At 42.5% G+C, this 18130-nt stretch overlaps 1 protein-coding gene and 1 long non-coding RNA gene across 4 annotated transcripts in view; one reads left to right on the top strand and one right to left on the bottom strand.

Annotated features, from left to right (window-relative positions):
- The window catches only part of LOC148124637 (uncharacterized), a 41021-nt gene extending 37792 nt beyond the window's left edge, over positions 1-3229 (bottom strand). For all 3 annotated transcript variants that reach the window (XR_015739615.1, XR_015739614.1, XR_015739616.1), the window contains exons 1-2: positions 3030-3229; positions 1682-1806 (exon numbers count right to left, since the gene is read on the bottom strand). This is a non-coding gene — a long non-coding RNA (uncharacterized LOC148124637). The remainder of the gene's footprint in view (positions 1-1681; positions 1807-3029) is intronic.
- A 222-nt stretch (positions 3230-3451) lies between these two features.
- Positions 3452-18130, top strand: part of MED13L (mediator complex subunit 13L) — a 146678-nt gene continuing 131999 nt past the window's right edge. Inside the window, exon 1 of the mRNA XM_026718603.2 lies at positions 3452-4310. Within this exon, the coding sequence (XP_026574388.1) occupies positions 4251-4310 (60 nt within the window). The 5' untranslated portion in view covers positions 3452-4250. The remainder of the gene's footprint in view (positions 4311-18130) is intronic.

Here is an 18130-nt window from a genome sequence, read left to right as displayed (position 1 = left end):
AAGAAGTGTTAGGCACAGTGCTTTGAGCTCTTGAAGGACAGGTAGGGACTGACATACACCTTGCAAATAAATGAATCATCAGACAGCGATCATTTTCCATAACTGCTTAAATTAATGCAAAGATACAAACTAGTCATCCATATATAATCTTGCATATAAATGAGACTTTACAACCACAATAGGAACTGGATGCCCACCAATTTTGAGTTAGTGGAGGAGAAAGTTACAGGGGGCTGACTAAGAGGGAAAAAGTGGCAAAGCCTTAAAGGCAGAGTTTTAGTGGAATAAGCAAGGAAATATTGAGTAGAAAGGATGAAAAAAAGGAACAGCAAAATGAAAAGGACTTGGAAGATCTGAAGAAAATGTGTAACCATCATCTCCAAAACAAACAAACATAAGACTCTAATTTTAAGTAATTAGAATTGCAACAAAAAAAGAAACAGTAATATTGTAAGATGTTATAGTCTATGTTATAAAATGACACGAAAATATCCTACAACATACAAAATGACAGAGAAAATGATACAATATGGCCCATGTTTCAAAATGATTCCCCTTTAGGCATCCAACAGGCCATTAAAAATCATTTTAGAAGAGATCCAATCTAACAGAAATGTCCCGACACTGAGAACAATTAATCAGTGGAATGGCTTGCCTTCAGAAGTTGTAAGTGCCCCAACACTGGAAGTTTTTCCAAGAATAGACACTAGACAGCCACTTGTCTGGAATAGTATAGGGTCTCCTCCTTGAGGGGGAGGGTTGGACTAGAAGACCTCTGAGATCCCTTCCAACCCTATTATAGTTTTATGTTGATTATTGGAATTTGACTTAGTGGGTTGCGTGAATCCACACATGATTAGGACTTATGGCTCTGTCTGCAAACAGCACCTGGGTGAACTGTTTTTAATTTGAATTAAGTTAATTCAGTGATAGTACGGCAGAATTAGCCCATTGTGCGAACAGGACTGGGTCCTCTATGTCCTTTGGCTGGCTGCTCATAATACATTAGGCTGAAAGATGGCTAGCTGATTGAAGGTTTGGTATATTGTGTGAACTCAAGCAATTGGATTATACAAACAAGCCAAGATGGAATTAGTTGTGGCTTAGCATGTAAATGCAGAGGCAAGCCATCCACACTTTGAAGCTGCTTACTACAAGTCCTGGATTTTGGATTATCGGCCTGTTGTCTCCCCCACCCAGCGTGGTGCTCTTTAGTCATGGGGGGGGGGCTACAACTCGCATGCTGTTCTCAAAATTGTGTCATCCTGTGAACGTGTAGGGCAGCGACTGCAGAAAGGTAGAACTGTTCTTTTGGAGCAGGGAGAAACCTCATACTGTTAATCCCGCTGTTCCAAGGCCTGATTCAAACACACATATTTATTATGCTTTTCTATTGCAAAAAAACAGAGAGCTCTCCAATATTTTCCCATATGGCTGTCAGTTCTGCTTTGCTGACAGTAACATCCTGCATGTTCCGAAAGAAAAAGAAAGAAGGAAAGGAAAGAATGAAAGAAAGACTGAAATGAAAGAATGAAGGAAAGAAAAAAGAAATTAAATGAAGGAAAGAAATGAAAAAATAAAAGAAAGAAAAAGGAAAGAATGAAGGAAAACGAATAAAGAAAAGAAAGGAGATTTTGTCTGCAATTAGGTGTCTCTTCTTGAATCTGTCAAATCCACATACCTGGTTGCCATAACCCCAGGAGACTCAATGGATTGTCCTGAGTTGAAAACTTTAATTCAGGGATGTTCAACGTTGGCAATCTTAAGACCTGTGGACTCCAACTCCCAGAACTCCCCAGCAGCCAACTGAAAAGCAAATGTTGACAATCCAAAGTATATTAGTCCTCCTATTATGGCCAGATCCCCAGGGGCTGCCATTTATAGGAGCTGCTTAATCTACTCAATTACAGAGGTGGCACTAATGCACACCCTGAACCATTGTCCCTATTATAATCATGAATTCATCGGTAATCCACTGAGTATTGATAAGAATAGGTGATATGGATGATGGATTCTTTCTCCATCCCATTTTTCATTTGCACTTTCCTCAAATTTTCTTTTTCTTAAGATCGACGACAGCTTTGTTAAAAAGGAAAAAAAAAAAAGGATAACGCTTACAAATTTTTTTAATACTCTAGCCTGCTTTAGTCATCAGCCAACCTTAATCAAAATAGTTTGAATGTACGTCAGCATTTTATGCAAAATTGTTGGGTGACTTTCAGCTTCGGAGATTTGTGCCAACTCAAAAAAGGATGACCCAGTGCCAAATTTAGACTTGGTGAAACTCTGTTATATAAAGCTTGAATGCCCGTTGTTCAAACGAGGATTTTGGGTCTCCACATAAAAATGGCAAACACACATATGCCTTTCATTTGTCTGAAGTGGTGTAGAGTTTCCTGCCTAAGCAGGGAGGTGGACTAGAAGACCTCCAAGGTCCCTTCCAACTCTTCTATTCTGTTCTATTCTATTCTATTCTATTTCTATTCTATATTCTATTCTGTTCTATTTATTTTAATTCTATTCTATATTCTATTCTATTCTATATTCTATATTCTATTCTGTTCTATTTAATTCTATTCTATTCTATATTCTATTCTATTCTATTTTCTATTCTATTTTCTTTTTCATTCTATTCCATTTATTCTAATTCTATTCTGTTCTATTCTATATTCTATTCTATTCTTCCATTGTTTAATAGCAAATGAAAAATACAAATTATTTTCACATGAATGCATTTACCAATTACAGATTTATCCTTTGCTTAGTTTTAGTTTTTCTCACAGGGTATAATATACTTTTATCCTGGGAGCAACACTTCCATTGTAATAATAAAAAAAAGATACATTGATACATATAAAACCCAAACGCTGCCCAAATAGGTAATCGGGATGGCTTTTTTTTTTTTTTAAATCTCACTTTAAACATTTTTTTTAGATTGTAAAATAAAACAAAATACAAGGATGGCTTTTATTAATCTAAACAATAATTTCTTCCTTTGTAATAAAATAAAATAAAATCAGAAAACTGACCTTTTGCTAGGGAGGTTTGCAGTATAGGCAGGAAAAACTAATATAAGCTAAACTAGAAAGGGGGGGGATATTGACAGGAAAAAAATGAGAGAAAATTAAAAAACAAAACAAAACAAAACCCAAAGACAATAAACAAACAAATCAACATTAAGCTGAGGAGAAAGACGCCACAACTCTGCAGCTGTCAATCAGCAAAAGGGGGGCGTGGCTTCGAAAAGCCGCGCATTCCGTTACTGCGAGGTAACTTGCCTCGCTTGCTCCGCCCGCCCGCCTCTTGGCTCCACAGCGCCCCCTTCAGCAGCTGGGCCCACGGCGCCTGCGCCAAGCGGTGTCCCCGCCGGCGTCCGCACCTCTCCTTCCTTCTTTCCTCTTCCTCCGCCCCCCCCCCGCCCCACTCCTCCTCCTCCTCCTTTTGCGTCCAGCCGGGACGGCCGTCCCACGTGACCCGCGATGGGCCAATGGCGAAGCGCGCTGCTCCTGACGGCCGCCATTGCTGTCAGAGCCCCCGAGCCCTGCCAGCCTTCTGTGTATGTCTATGAGGAGTGCGAGGCGGCGCTGAGGGGAGCCCACCCGGGAGAAGGAGCGGCGGCGGCGGCGGCGGCCGCGCTCCATCCGTAGCCGGGCGGCGAGGAAGAGGACGCCGCCGCCGCCTCCTCCTCCTCCTCCTCTTCCTCTTCCTCCGCCAGAGAAGGAGGAGCGGCTGCCTGCCTCCGCCCGCCCTGAGGGGACCCACCCGGCGGCGACAGCAACAGCGGCGGCTCCCCTGTGAAGCGCGCGCACCTTTCGTTTGTCGTCGCCGCCCGCCTCGTTTCCCGCACCCACCTCCCTCTTCTCTCTCTCTCTCCCCATCATCATTTCTTTGGCCCGACGCGGGCGGGCGAGCGACAGAAGAAGGCGGAAGCGGCAGCCCCGCCCGCACCGAGTGGCGGCTGCTGCTGCTGCTGCTGCCTGCCCGCCGCCGCCGCCCTTTCTCTCCGGCTCGGCATCCGGGGGACGGGGGTGGGTGAAGCTCTCGGCGGGAAGGAAGGAAGGAAGGAGGGGAAGAGAGAGAGAGAGAGAGAGAGAGAGGGCGGGCGGGCGGATCCGCCGCCGCCGCCGCCGGGCCCGCCCCCCTCGGCGCCTGTGCGGCTGCTGCTGCTGCTGCTGCTGCTGCCCCGCTCCGCTCCGCCCGGCCCGGCCAGACATGCCCCGCTCTGGAGGCCGGGCTCGCCGAGGAGGACCATGACTGCGGCGGCGAACGGGGCGAGCCTGGAGGACTGTCACTCCAACCTCTTCTCCCTGGTGAGTCAAGTCGTTCCTTTTGGGATTGGGGGGGCGAGGGGAGAGGCCGATCGGGGGTGGGGAGGGGGCAGCAACTTTCTCGGCCTTGAAAGGCCCGTGGAAGGGGTGGGGGGGGGGGCTCCTCGGCACCTTCCCTCCCTCCTTCCTTCCTTCCTTCCCTCCCTCCCCGCCGCCCCTGGCCCCACCCCTCGCCCGCCCTCCTTGGCTGGATCGCTGCGGGGTGGGCAGGGGTCTCGGATGGGAAGAGGGGGGATGGGAGAGGGAGGCAAGAGAGACGGATGGGTCCTGCTTGTGTGTGGGGGGATGAGGGGGAGCGGGGACGGGAGGGGCCCACGAGGGCGCCCCTCCCCTTCCAGGGGGCTCCTCTCTTGCTGGAGGGAGGGCAGCCCCCTCCAAACAAGGTGGCCCGGGTAACTTTCCCCAGGTGTTAAGGGTGGGGTGGGGGCTGTTTAGGGGCGTGTCTGTCTCCCTAGGGAGACCCCGGCCCTTGGGGAGGGGGTGCCTGGCTGCTGCTGGGGAGGGGGCGTTTCGCGGGGGGTGTCTCTCTGAAGTCAGGAGAGGGGAAGGGAAGGGAGGTGGGGCCTGGCGGCGGGGTGGTGGTGGTTGTTTTTTCGGGTGGGGGGCGCGTTAGGGGCGAGGGGTAACGGGGAGGCCTGGCTGGGAGGGAGGGAGGGTCGCCTCGGGTCTTGGCCCCGTGGTGTCGGGGTAGGAATCGAGGGGGTCGTTTTTGCTGAGCTGCAGTGAGGGTCTCTTCCTGGGAAGGGGAGATCGGAGACGGGGAAGGGTGGGGGGAGAAGAAGAACAAAGGGATGGGGGGAAAGGAGTGAGGGGATGCCCTGGTGAGAGCCCCCCCGCCTCCTCCCCACCTGGAGGGAACTTGCCGGTCTGCATACCGCCAGAGGGGTTTTCACGGTCGGGGATCCGTCGCTTATCCCGGTTTGATGGTCCTAGAGATCGCGGCGGGGGCTTGAAAGGCATGTGAAGGAAAGGTCTCTCTTGCCGCCCCCCACCCCCCTTTTATTTCTTTTCCTTTTTGTAAAGCGGAAAGGTGATCGTTACAACGTGTATGTGTGTGAGAGTGGCTGGCTGGGCTGTATTGTGCCTATCAGCTGAACCCGGTGGATATATGTGCATAGATAGACAGATACATATATTTTACACGGTATTCTTTTGAATAAGGACCCCGAGAAGGTCATGGTGTTTAAAACGAGCTGGTTTGCTCGCTAATTTTTTTTTTTTTTTTTTTTTTGCTGTGTCTGTAATGATTGATGGGCTGCAGTGGTTTGTGTGTAGATCATGAGCTCCGACGTTGGGGGAAAGGAGAAAAAAAAAAAAGAAAAGCCCACTGAGCTACAAACAAAAGCAAGGAAAAATGGAGTGAATTTGGCCAAGATCAATACTTAACTTTAGCCCGGGGGGTGTGGAGGGTGGGGGCCGGCGGCATGGATTTGGTAGAAAAATCTGACAGGGGCGTAAATGTATTTGAAGCTGTGTAAATGGTCCTTGGCTCTAAAACAAAACAAGGGTGTGTTGAATTAAGTCCAACAGAGTTGAAGACACCTGGGTAAATTGGAATGTCTGGGAGATGCAATATAATTTATCTCCGTCATCAGTGCCAATATGTCCAGAAAGAGCCTTTATGCTAGGTTAAACAGAAGCAGTTTTGTAATATGTTTAGAATTACAGTTTGGTGTCTATCACATAGGTGGACTTACTTGACGTTTGGGATGTTATATATTTTTAATGTAAGAATGCCCAATTAACCATGAAAGTGTTTTGACTTCAAGCAGCTCTGATGTATAATTTGTATTTTAATTCTGATCTTGCAACATGACTGTACAAAAGGCTAGCGTTAGGATTGCTGAATTAAGTTTAGCTTCTTGCTAGAGAACTAACTATAGATCTAGACCCCAAGTCAATTGGAATTACTCAGAAGTAAATCTAGTTGGGTTCAGTGGACTGTACTTTTAAGGAGGGTTGTCTGAGGATTGTAGCTGATGGCTCTTTTTGTTTCATTCCCGCTCCTATTACATAAATCAATCTCACTTTCTTAACCTTGGTGATTTTTTTTTAAAATTTATTGCACAGATATTGAGCATATGGAAACAAAGAAAAATCATGCTGCAGTGGCTACTTCCCAGTGCATTTGTTGTTTTTCTACAACTAAGCATATGGTTTCTGCCACCATAGGGAAAACACACTAATGGACTCTTCACTGCAGCAGAAAACATCAAAACTTACATATATCCTTCTGATATTAATTGTGTGCCAGTGACGGCTTCCATACTAGGAATTAGTGGTTTCTAATAACTCATTTCAAGATATCCCATTGATTGAGAAATAGGAAACTGTCAATTCAGCCAATTGTAATGGAAATATCTGGCGCATGTTACTAACTTCCCCACCCCCCTCAAAAATTATACCAACAAATTGAGGTTTACGCTAAAACGGTTAAAAAAAAAAAAGTTAAAAGATATTCCAGATTTTATCATTAGAAAAGAATATTTGTAGCTCAGGATTAAACAGTGCGGGCCTTGGTGCTCTCTGAGCTTAGTGGTTTTCTTGTAGATCTTTTATTACTAAACTAGGCAACATCAACAGTGTATCAGACTTTGTAACAACAAACACTGTTGCTAAACAAAATTGGAAAGACTTAGGGTAGGAAATGTACTTTTTGCTTGAGAAGTTTTTGCATAGATGAGATGGCAATTTCTTTTGTTTCCTCCAGACAAGCTCTGTGGAAAACAGTGATATCAAGAAGAAAACATAACTGATATTAAGTAAACAAAATGCTGTGCTTTGTTGTTTTTGTCAACACAAATATTTTGAATGTTTTTGTTTCTAAAATAGTAACATTGCAACCATATTGCAACCTTATGCAATAATTATACCTTATTATTGTTGACATGTTTTGAATGTGATATGTGCATAGTTTGCCCAAAAGATATAGGTGCAAGAATATGCTGGGATTCTCAAAATTCCTATAGGATCCTCATGCATTCAACTTTATTTTTATATTTAGTTCAGGATTTGTATTATGATCAGTAGAGATTAGAAGAATTTCCGCTGCCTTAGCTGATTGCTGTTGCTGGGTTTTTTTAAAAAAATATTTCAAAAACACTAGCTTTTAGGATAATGTTATGGTGTGGTTGTGTCTCAACTGGAGTGCAGATAGGTTTATGTTTTATTCTGGCTAATTGAATAATAGGGAGCAAAACCAGCAGCGTCTTCTGACAGCTCAATAGGCTAACACATTCACTCTGGCCTACTTCGATGAAGTGCACTGTAGTATGTTTACATCATTGCATAGTTCAGAGTGTAGTAACTGTTAGATCAAACAAATAAAACATACAAATTGTAAACCAAGTTAGTTACAATATAGACAGAGCAGCCTTGCATTGATAAGCTGAGGAATGTTATTGGAGCACACATTAATCCCTTTGTATGGCATCATCTGTTTTCTTGTCCAGGAACATTTTGCAATCCTAATTACTAGGTAACTTACAGTTCAATCAGAATGGAGCTGGAAGGGACCTTAGAGATCGTCTAGTCCAGCTCCTTTGCTTAAGCAGGAAAACCTATACCATTTCTGATAGTTGGCTGTCCAGTCTTTTCTTAAAAGCCTCCAGTGATGGAGCATCCACAACTTCTGAAGGCAAGCTGTTCCACTGGTTAACTGTCCTCACTATTAGGAAGTTTCCAGGTTGCTTCTCTCTTTGATTAATTTCCAACCATTGTTTCTTGTCCTGCTCTCTGGTGCTTTGGAAAATAAGTTAACCCCGCCCTTCTTTGTGTCAGCCCCTCAAATATTGGAAGACCGCTATCATGTCTCCCCTAATTCTTCTTTTCTCTAGAACTGGCCATACCCAATTCCTGCAACCATTCTTCATGTGTTTTTGTCTCCGGGCCTTTAATCATCTTAGTTGCTCTTCTTTGAACTTTTCCCAAAGCCTCAACTTCTTTTTTGTAGTAGGGTGACCTAAACTGGATGCAGTATTCCAGGTGTGGTCTTGCTAAGGACTGAATAAAGTTGCATGGATGGTTTTACCTGTTCTAATTCCATGCATTCTTATCGCCATGCTGGCTGGCCTGCTCTGGGAGGAAACTGTTCTACCTTGAATTTCAGCTTTATACCTATGACATGATTTTAAGCAGACATCAATCAGTGTTAAAGCTTTATCGTTTACCTTGGTGTTGTAACTATGGAACTCCGCTCTGCAGGTTTCACCTTTACACAACAAGTGTGAAAGGCCTGTCATTTATTCTGATAGGCTTAAGATGTAATGGAATTGAAGATGTGTATTAAATTTTTAAATCTCTGTAAAATGTTTTGATTTGGTGCTTTAGCTGCAGTAATGATCTCTGTGTGTATTTTTTTAAAATTAGTGCCTGACATTTGTGCTCAGGAGTTATGTCTAAATGTTTGAGATGCTTTTATATTTATATAAATTATATCCCTTCTCTGTTTCTTATTAATGTATTGAATTGGTTTTCCTGTTTTTAATCTTTTAAGCAGTGTTGCCATCTGCCAGTGGACTTTGAGATGGATTAGAAATGATTTTTTTCTCTCCTAATGAAATAATTAGAAAAATAAAAATAAAACCATCATCTGAGCATTAACCTTGATGTTTAGGCTGTTTCTTCTATTATCTTGAGCTTAGACTGTCAAGTTGCTAATGCCAGGCCAAAGAAATAGGAATGTGGCAGGCAAAATGCATGAATTAGAATGATAGAATAATAGAGTTGGAAGGGACCTTGGAAGTCTTCTAATCACACACCCCCTCACTAGTTGTCTAGTCTCTTAAAAACCTCCAGTGATGGAGCAGCCACAACTGGAGGCAAACTATTCCGCTGCTTAATTTTTCTCACTGACAGGAAATTTCTCCTTCGTTCTAGAAATGAATGAAGAAAAAATCAAATTGAATTCTTTAACTGTCGTTGTACGTAGTATATACACAGTATACATACAATGAAATTCACATAACACCCAGAGACCAGATTCAACATGCGCGCGCACATGACAATCCCCAAACACCTCCCCACCTACCAAAATTCCCTGCTCCCTAAAAACACACAAGCCTCCACACAACAGACCAAGTAATCCTGTCCAACAGCTCATTGATGCTGGTCCTTAAGTTCATTGTTAAGTGCAATTATAGCTCTGGGATAAAAACTGTTCAGAAAATGTGTGGTCTGAGTTTGAATTGTTCTGTATCTTCTGCCAGAAGGCAACAGTTCCACAAAGATTGTGAGCAGGATGGGTAGAGTCTCAGAATGTTGTGCGACTTCCTGAAACGGTGAGATGCGAAGATGTTGTCCAGGGCTGGTAGCTGGAGCCTGATGATATTCTGGGCAGTTTGAATGATTCTCTGTAGAGCTTTTGTCTGCTACAGAGCTGCTCCCATTCCATGCAAGGATGCCTTATGTCAGGACACTCTCAACGGTGCTGTGGTAGTAGGACAGAAGTAGATGCTGAGATAGACTTATCTTCCTGAGCATTCTCAGGACGTACAGCCTCTTCTGTGCCTTTTACTTTACTGCCCAATCTTTGGAAGAGCTACAGGGACTTAGGAAAGTATAAAGTGAAGAGTGATGGAATTGCAAAGACAATTTTCCTAAAACAAGGAAATGTTGCATTCTTTCTCCTTTCTTAATTCCAAACATGGGTCAAAAATTATTTGCAGGCCAATATCAGAGAGGTGAATAATTGGCAGCCTCTTTGCCATAAAGTCTTCTTTTGAGCCGCTGCCAATTTCCCAGCATTGTAGACAGAAGTGAAATTAAATGGTGCATCAGTCTGATTTCCTGTACAGGTAGTCCTCGACTTACGACCACAACGGAGGCAAGATTTCTGTCTCTAAACGAGACAATTGTTAAGCGAATTTCCCCCATTTTATGACCTCTCTTGCCATAGTTGTAAAGTGAATCACTGCAGTTGTGAATAAGTGAATCCGGTTTTCCCATTAGCTTTGCTCATCAGAAGATCACAAAAGGGCCCCTGAGATCACATCCGTCATAAATATGAATCAGTTGCCAAGTGTCTGGATTTCGGCCACACGATCATGGGGATGCTGTAACAGTCGTAAGCGTGAAAAACGGTCCTTAGTCACTTTTTTCAGTGCCCGTTGTAACTTTGAACGGCAAAGTTACTGTTCGTAAGTACAACAATGAACTGTTGTAAGTTGATAACTTACGACCGAGTCTTATGTAGAATTCCCACTGAAAGAATTAAGGTTTTGCCTTTGATAATACTGAAATCTATCCAGGGTTTGGTCCACCCGCCAAAAAAATGCTGCTCAGAAGGCCGAAGAGAACGCTTAAGTCCTTCTCTCCCCTCTGACTGATGGGGCAGAAGCCAAATGATTGCTTCCGGCCTTCAATCGGATAAGGAGGTGAGGCACAAGTTTGTAAGTCTTCCCACTCTTCTGTCGATCTTGAAATGCACACAGTCCACTTCCGTTTTCATTCAGCAGGGTTGTTGGCTTATGACAGACTTGACAACTTTTAAGACCTGTGGACTTCAACTCCCAGAATTCTCCAGCCAGCCATGCCTGCTTTCTCTCTCTTTTAATCTCCTAAAGTGGAGAGAGAGATTGCAGAGGAAGGGATTACAAGAGATTCAGCTATGCTGGCTGGAGAATCCTGGGAGCTGAAGTCCACCAGTCTTAAAGTTGCCAAGTTTGGGCTTACGAGAACCAACCCTGCAGACATGTCTTGCCCAAATAAACTTGATAATGCCAACGCACACTTACAACGTGCGGTAGGATTTCATAGCTTCGTTGGCGAGACCAATCACTGCCTTGTTTTCAAGTTGTTTTTTTTCCCCCTCCTCCTCTTGAGAGATGCACGTAAATTTGGCCTCCTCCAAGTCATTTTCTTAGAATATTATTCATTGTTGGTTGTGACTCATTTCCTGTAGATACTCAAAGCTTACTGTTCTGTTTCATTCTGGCTTCATTCAGAAGTCAAGGAGCGTTAATTCATGCTTTTTAAAAGTTGAAGTAGGCAAAGAAAAACAAACTTCTTATCTATATCTCTCACCTTGTCTTGTTCTCCTGTCGCTTCTGACCACGGTATTAAATTCTTTTGCACACATGAATAAGAAATCCTAAGCTAGCAGGGTTTGTAAGCCTATGATACTATCAACCAGAGCAAGTATCATGTTTCTAGTGTCAAATTTGTTTGGTTCCTGCATTCTTGATCTGAGCTGACCTTTGAAAACATACTTTCCTACAACATTAGTAAGCTGAATAAACAAGAACAGTCATTTCTGTAAAGCTAATGGCTTTGAACAAATGTTTCAATTTCCAGATTTTCTTTCTTTTTTTCCCCCATAAAGAATGCATGGTGTAAGAGAGAAAGTTCATTGGCTATTCGGGTTTTTATGGACTTTCTTGGACTGAAGTTGTATTTTTTGCAGGAATTCCATAACTGGTGTGTGAAACCAGCTCAGGATAAATTTGTTAGTTTTTAAGATGCTGCAAAATATGTGGCTGTTTTTAATAGCAGCAGACAAATGCCATTGGATCTCTAGAAGCCTTTCATTTGTCTACAAGTCATGTTAAGAAGGAATTCTGCTTTATGGACGAACTGGACAGATATAGATACGCTGTGCTGATCTTGGGCATTTTTTATAGTAGGGTTTGTGTTATTAAAACAATAAATGGTGGTGAAAGGTATTTGTTTCAAAGTATTGACTTTGCTGTATTCCTATTGTACATATGCATCTCAATAAGCAATTATTTAGGTTTGATTTTTGTCAGTTTCCTCTTTGTTTCTCTATCAGTCACAAAGCTCGTTTCAACGAAGCACCTCTAACTAGAAATAAATCTTTATGTGCCAGAAGTCTTGACTTACCAATAACATTGAGAAATCAAATTAAGTATTTTTTTTCCTTGGAAAACTTGTTTTGATGAAAACTTGGTGCTTGGATTCACATGTTACATTGAGAGCTATAATGTGGTTTCTTTTTTGCTTAGCACTTGTGTGAATCCTAGGTTATGATTTGGAAAAGCAGTATTATTTTTTTTACCTTTTCATTCTGTATAAATCAGTCATTGAAACTTAACAGGATATAAGAATTGGATTGGCAGGATAGATAAATAAGTGAAATGCCCAGGCATAGGAAGACAAAAAAAAATGAGCCCCCCCAAGTACCACATTAGCAATGGACAATCCTGAATAGGATTCGCACCTCACACAGTGTCTGCCAGGACTCTGTATATAAATGGGGCATAGTATCTTCCCTTCAGTGTGGTTGTGAGATCCCACATCAAATTGTAGCTCACATTGTGACCAGCTGTAAGCTGAGGGCATATAGCAGTCCAGTATCTGATTTTTTTTTCTTCATATTAATGATGCTGCAGTTCAGTGGTTAGATGGCCTAGACCAGCAGTCCCCAAACTTGACAACTTTAAGACTTGTGGACTTCAACTCCCAGAATTCTCCAGCCAGCATAGCTGACTCTCTTGTAATCCCTTCCTCTGCAATCTCTCTCCACTTTAGGAGATTAAGAGAGAGAGAAAAATAGACACGGCTGGCTGGGGAATTCTGGGAGTTGAAGTCCACCAGTCTTAAAATTGCCAAGTTTGAAGAACTCTGGCCGACCTGGACATAGATCATTTCACATTTATATTTTATTGCGTTTTACTGAACTAGGTGAAATATTAATATGCAGGTAGTCCTTGACTTAGAAGAGTTTACTTAGTTTGAAGTTACAAAGGCACTGAAAAAACTGACCGATGACCGTTTCCCGCACTTATATGACCATTGCAGCATCCCATGGGATTTCCATTCGGATGCTCGGCAACTTAACATTTATGACGGTTGCCATGTCCCCGGGCTTATGTGATCCCCGTATGCGACCTTCTGACAAAGCCAATGGGGAAACCAAATTCACTTAACAACCATATGATCAATTTTAAGAACTGCAGCGCTTCACTTTTAGCCAAGGTGGCACGAAAAGTCATAAAACAGGTTGACACTCACTTAGCACATTTCTTGCTTAGCAACCAAAATTTGGGGCTCAATTGTAAGTGGAGGGCCACCTGTATATGTTTTATATGTCACGCGCTAAATAAATAAATTTAAATGAGTTTTGTACACGATAGTGTACCTACTGTAAATACATAGGTGGAAGAAAATTTCAAACCGAAAAAGGCCGGACACACTGCTTTGGTCTACCGCCGGGAAGAATTCCCATTTCGTGCATCCAGCCTTTTGTTTCCAGATCGTGCGAATTCTTCAAAGTCCATTTCTTTGGAATCGAAACCACAAGTCTTGATTAATGTGTCTAAACAAAGGGAGACCACAGTCTTAACCGCTTAAAAAGGAACCAGATCATACCGAATGCACCGAGCTGCACTGAAATCTGGGAGTGAGCCCACATACGATTTGCCATCATAATATTGACAATTCAAATAGTATCTTTGAAAACAAAAACAAAACAAGCACGTTGCAGCATTAAGTGTAGTCCTTTAAAAAAAAAAACTGCTTTTTTTTTTCCTTCCTCCCTTTCCTTTTCATTCAGCTCAGCCATGATGTCACTCAGTGGCTTTTTGCTTAGGCAGCAATTGTCCCTCAGGAAAGAGAGTACACATTATATTTTAGGAGTGGAGGAGCTATGAGGGGGGTCTCGGCGGGCTTATTTTTTTGAAAAGAAATCTTATTTGCTGATTGCACATTTGATAGATTCCTGGTTTTAGTGCGGCTCCCTCAGGATGCGGCCTTCATTCATTCCCCACCCCCACCCCCTTTTCTCCCCCTTCCTCCTTTTAAACACAACCCTCCTGATGTTCTTCTATCATCTCTGCTTCTCCCTTTGTGGTGGCTGGCAACAGCAGCACTGTAACAGAATTTGCAGAAGAGGGCATTGTCTAGAAAACAAGATCTCATCTAAAGGGCCCCGGGTTTTTGCCTTCGCCTCATTTGAAGTGGCAGATTGTCCTTTTTTAAAATGATAAAACCCCCCAAACTTACGTGTTGGTGCCTAGCTGAAAACAGGGTTCTAGCAAGAGGCTAGACATTCTCTCCTCAGTTATGTCATTAAGCTCTCCTCTTTCCAAAAATCAATTTCTGACTGCTGTAATAATGTTGGTGCAAGCCCCTTCGCTGGATTCTGGCTGCTCGAACGAATGCTATTTATTTTGTTAGAAATACAGGTGTCATTCTAGGCAGCTTGGTGTCTTTCACAATGCTTTCTTATTAAAAAGAGAAGAAGGAAAAAAATCCTCTCAGCTGGTATGGTCAGCATATTTGGAGGGCGCCCAATTGCTAAGGCCACTTATATCTATATTTTTATAGATTTAATCTCAAAGCACGCGGCGGCACCAGACACCTGATGGTTTATATGGAGAATTCTCTAAGCAGCTATACCTGCTGGGGTGGTTCTCTCCCTCCACCCCCCATTCTGGGACTTCACAGCTCAACTCAGCACTTTCTTGGCTTACAATTTTACTCCTTGTGTATTAAGTTGTATCTTAGTACGGATTGAGTTTTGTTTAGCTTTTTGTCCTGACTTCTGGTGCTTTGTAGAGTAGCTTTGACTCCCTCTTCTTTGGGGTAACCTCTAAGATATTGGAAGGCTGCTATCATGTCTCCCTTAGTCCTTCTTTTCATCAAACTAGACATACCAAATTCCAGCAACCGTTCTTTATATGTTTCAGCCTCCAGTCCCCTAATCATCTTTGTTGCTCTTCTCTGGTCGCTAAGTGGAATGGCTTTTCTGCTTTTCTTGGCTTTATGGACCCGCAAAGGTCGTAAGTGTGAGGATTAGTTGTGAAGCTACACTTTTCACCTCCATTGCCACTGCAAACCATTGCTGTATGAGGCTATCGCTAAAACAAGCATTACCTGTGGTGTGTTAGTATTTTCTGTCTCTCTCTTACGTTGTATTATAATTGAAGAATTGAAGGAAAGTGGGACGTTGAATTCTCTGGAGAACTTAGCCAGTTGCAGGCCTTCCCCGTGCGAAACAGGGTGAGGAAGCGGGAGGCAACCTTATATGAAAAGCTGCTTTGATGTCAGACTTAATTGTGTATTAGGCTTGCTAATTGCATGCCAAACTGGAAAATCTAGGCGTAATTTGGAACGGTTGTACATTTTTCTGCTGAAATTGTGGTAGGACAGTTTTTGGACTGAGATGGCTTTTGATTGTGTAAGAAAGAGAGGTAGTAGACTTACCCTTGGGTAACCTTAATTTTAGATTCTGCTAATGCATTTTTTTCAAGGGTGCAAAGTCACATGGAAGCACATAGCACCTTTTTATTTAGAAAAATGTCCCTGAGATTGAAAAGAGCAGTAAGTAAATTTTGGTTTTTTATAGGGCTTCACAGAACTTTCTCTAATCTGAGTCTGCACCATGTAGGTGTGAAGCCCTCATTGTTGCTCAGAGGTTCAGCTTGGCTGCCTCTGAGGTCTTCAGTGAGGTGTTTTCTACACACAGGGGACACTTTTGAAAGAGCAAATGTGTAGTAGACCTGAGAGCCGCAAAACAGCTGTGTCTGTGTTGCACTGCAAATCAAGACCAGTCCTGAGTGAAGCATCATGTTGAAATCTCACTCATTAGCTTGGCCCTTGACAGCCCATTTGTGAGTCATTTTGGGACAGCATTCACAATATGCTCTCCAAATTCCAAACACAGGTAGTCATTGTATACATTCAAACTAGACTCTGATATTTCTCAGTGTCGTGTGTGTTTGTGTATGAGGGTATGTGCTTAATGGTTATCCTTTGAGAGCTGCATGCAATGAGCTGAATTTAATGACTACTGATTAATGTACATTTAAAGTGACAATTCTATGAAATTCTATATTCTATTCTGTATTCTATTCATGAAAGGGGCCCCAATTCACTTAACAAACATTTTGCTTAGCAGCAGAAATTTGGTGCTCAATGGTGGTCGTAAGTCAAGGACTATCTCTACGTCCACTGGCTTAAAATGGTTGCCCTTATTATTATAAATAAAAAACGTTTTAGGATAGTCGTTGTAGCAAATGTGTGGAAAGCTGCGAGCGCAGCCATCCTAGCCGAGCTCAACGAATTGACTAACGTTTTAAGTAAGCTAATACCTTATAACACATGGTGACCATTTAGGTTATAGCACCAAACAGATTCATCCACATGTTTAAACAGCCAGCGCTCTATATTGGGGCACTTGGGAAGCGGGGGGAAAAAATTGGCCTGTTATGATGAGTGATGCAGTTCTTACTCAGTTTTCAGCTGAAAGGAAAATAAATACTTTTTGTTAGGCCTGACTCTCCTGGAGATATCGGTTGTATTCTCAGCCTCTTGCTGTGATAGTGGGTATTTACATCAAGATCTAGCTGCCTTAAAATGTTTCTGGACAGGAAGAAAGAAATTATACTCAAGACATAATATTGTTAATATCACATATCTTCTCTGTGCCCCAAGTAGAAGTTCTGTGTTCGATTCTAGGTGTATGGAATTTCAGTAGGCCCAGCAGTCCATATAGGATGGATTAGTCTGCATTATACAGTATATATGCACACTTTTCACGATCAAAGTTGTTGGGGCATGTTAGTTAACCAGGATGATGGGAGGCAATTTTCTGAGATCTTTCATATTCAGTGTTCCTCATAAGTATAAACTGCCGGAAAGCTGCCAGCCCAGGTTTGAGGCCCAAGCATCATGCGAAGGATGAGCTCCCGTCCTTATCCCAGCTGCTTCCAAACTAGCCATTCGAAAGCATGCAAATGCAAGTAGATAAATAGGTACCACTTCGGTGGGAAGATAACAGTGGCCTGTGACATCAAGCTGGCTGTGGAAATGTCTTTGCATAGTGCTCGCTCAATGGCCTTGAAACAGAGATGAGTACCATGCCGTCCAAAGACAAGCAGAGTCAAATCTGCAGAGATTCCTAAAGTATAAAATATAATCTCAGGGTCGCTGTGTTATGGAGCTTTATTCAAGCGCTGAACTCCAAAATGGTCCCTTCTACTTTACGATGATTTTTTAAAAAAAGTGTTCATCAGATATTTTCAATGGCAACCTCCATAAACCCCAGCTAGCAAAACGAACGTTCAAATCTTGAGAGAATGTTGGACTGAAGTCCATGGAGCTGTCAAGATGGAGCTGACTGAAATTAGATTTTTAAGAAATCATGGAAAAAGACTTAAGGAAAAGATCACTTTCGTTAAGAAATTTGCTTGATCTTTTTTTTTTTTATTCAATTGGGCCTATTTGTCGTTTTATTCAAGAAATGGTTTATTCTAGGTTGGGCTCATTTAATGATATGCCGCAGCTCAGAAATTAATTTTTTTCCAGACAAATTTGTATCGGGTTTGCCACCACATATCAAGAAATCATTCTTATTTATGAATTTCAATTCTCCAGATCTGCATACGAATACAGCAGTTGTGAAGAATATGTTCTTCTGTGATTTTAGACAATGGTGTGTTTTTTTCCCCCCACTGCAGCAAACATATTTTAGAAAAGGCATTTCTTCCTGGTGTGTGTGTGTGTGTGTGTGATGAGTGTGGGGGAAGGATGTCTCTGGTGCCTCCTGTGAATGGTTAAATCTGCCACTTGATTAATTGGAAGCGCACTTTTAATCAATTAAAATGTTTTAAATCAATTCATCTAGCTAATGAATGGAACTGATCTGGCTGGCATAGGTTTCCTATTTAAGTTGAAATGGATGCGATAAAGTGCTTTTTCAGCTATTTGTGGGGCTCGGACATTTTACAAAAGGAAGTATTTATACATATGTTCGGTTTTACTTTCAGTGACATCTTCAGATCCACTCAGAAGGATCAAATAGCAAGGTCAGGTGTTGTCTGACCTTTTGTGGTGAACCATTT

Source organism: Pseudonaja textilis, chromosome 15 (assembly GCF_049901715.1).
Source record: "Pseudonaja textilis isolate UNSWEBS1 chromosome 15, rPseTex1.2, whole genome shotgun sequence".
NCBI lineage: Eukaryota > Metazoa > Chordata > Lepidosauria > Squamata > Elapidae > Pseudonaja > Pseudonaja textilis.
Note: the sequence above shows the minus strand (reverse complement) of the source record. Positions and strands in the feature narration are given on the sequence as shown.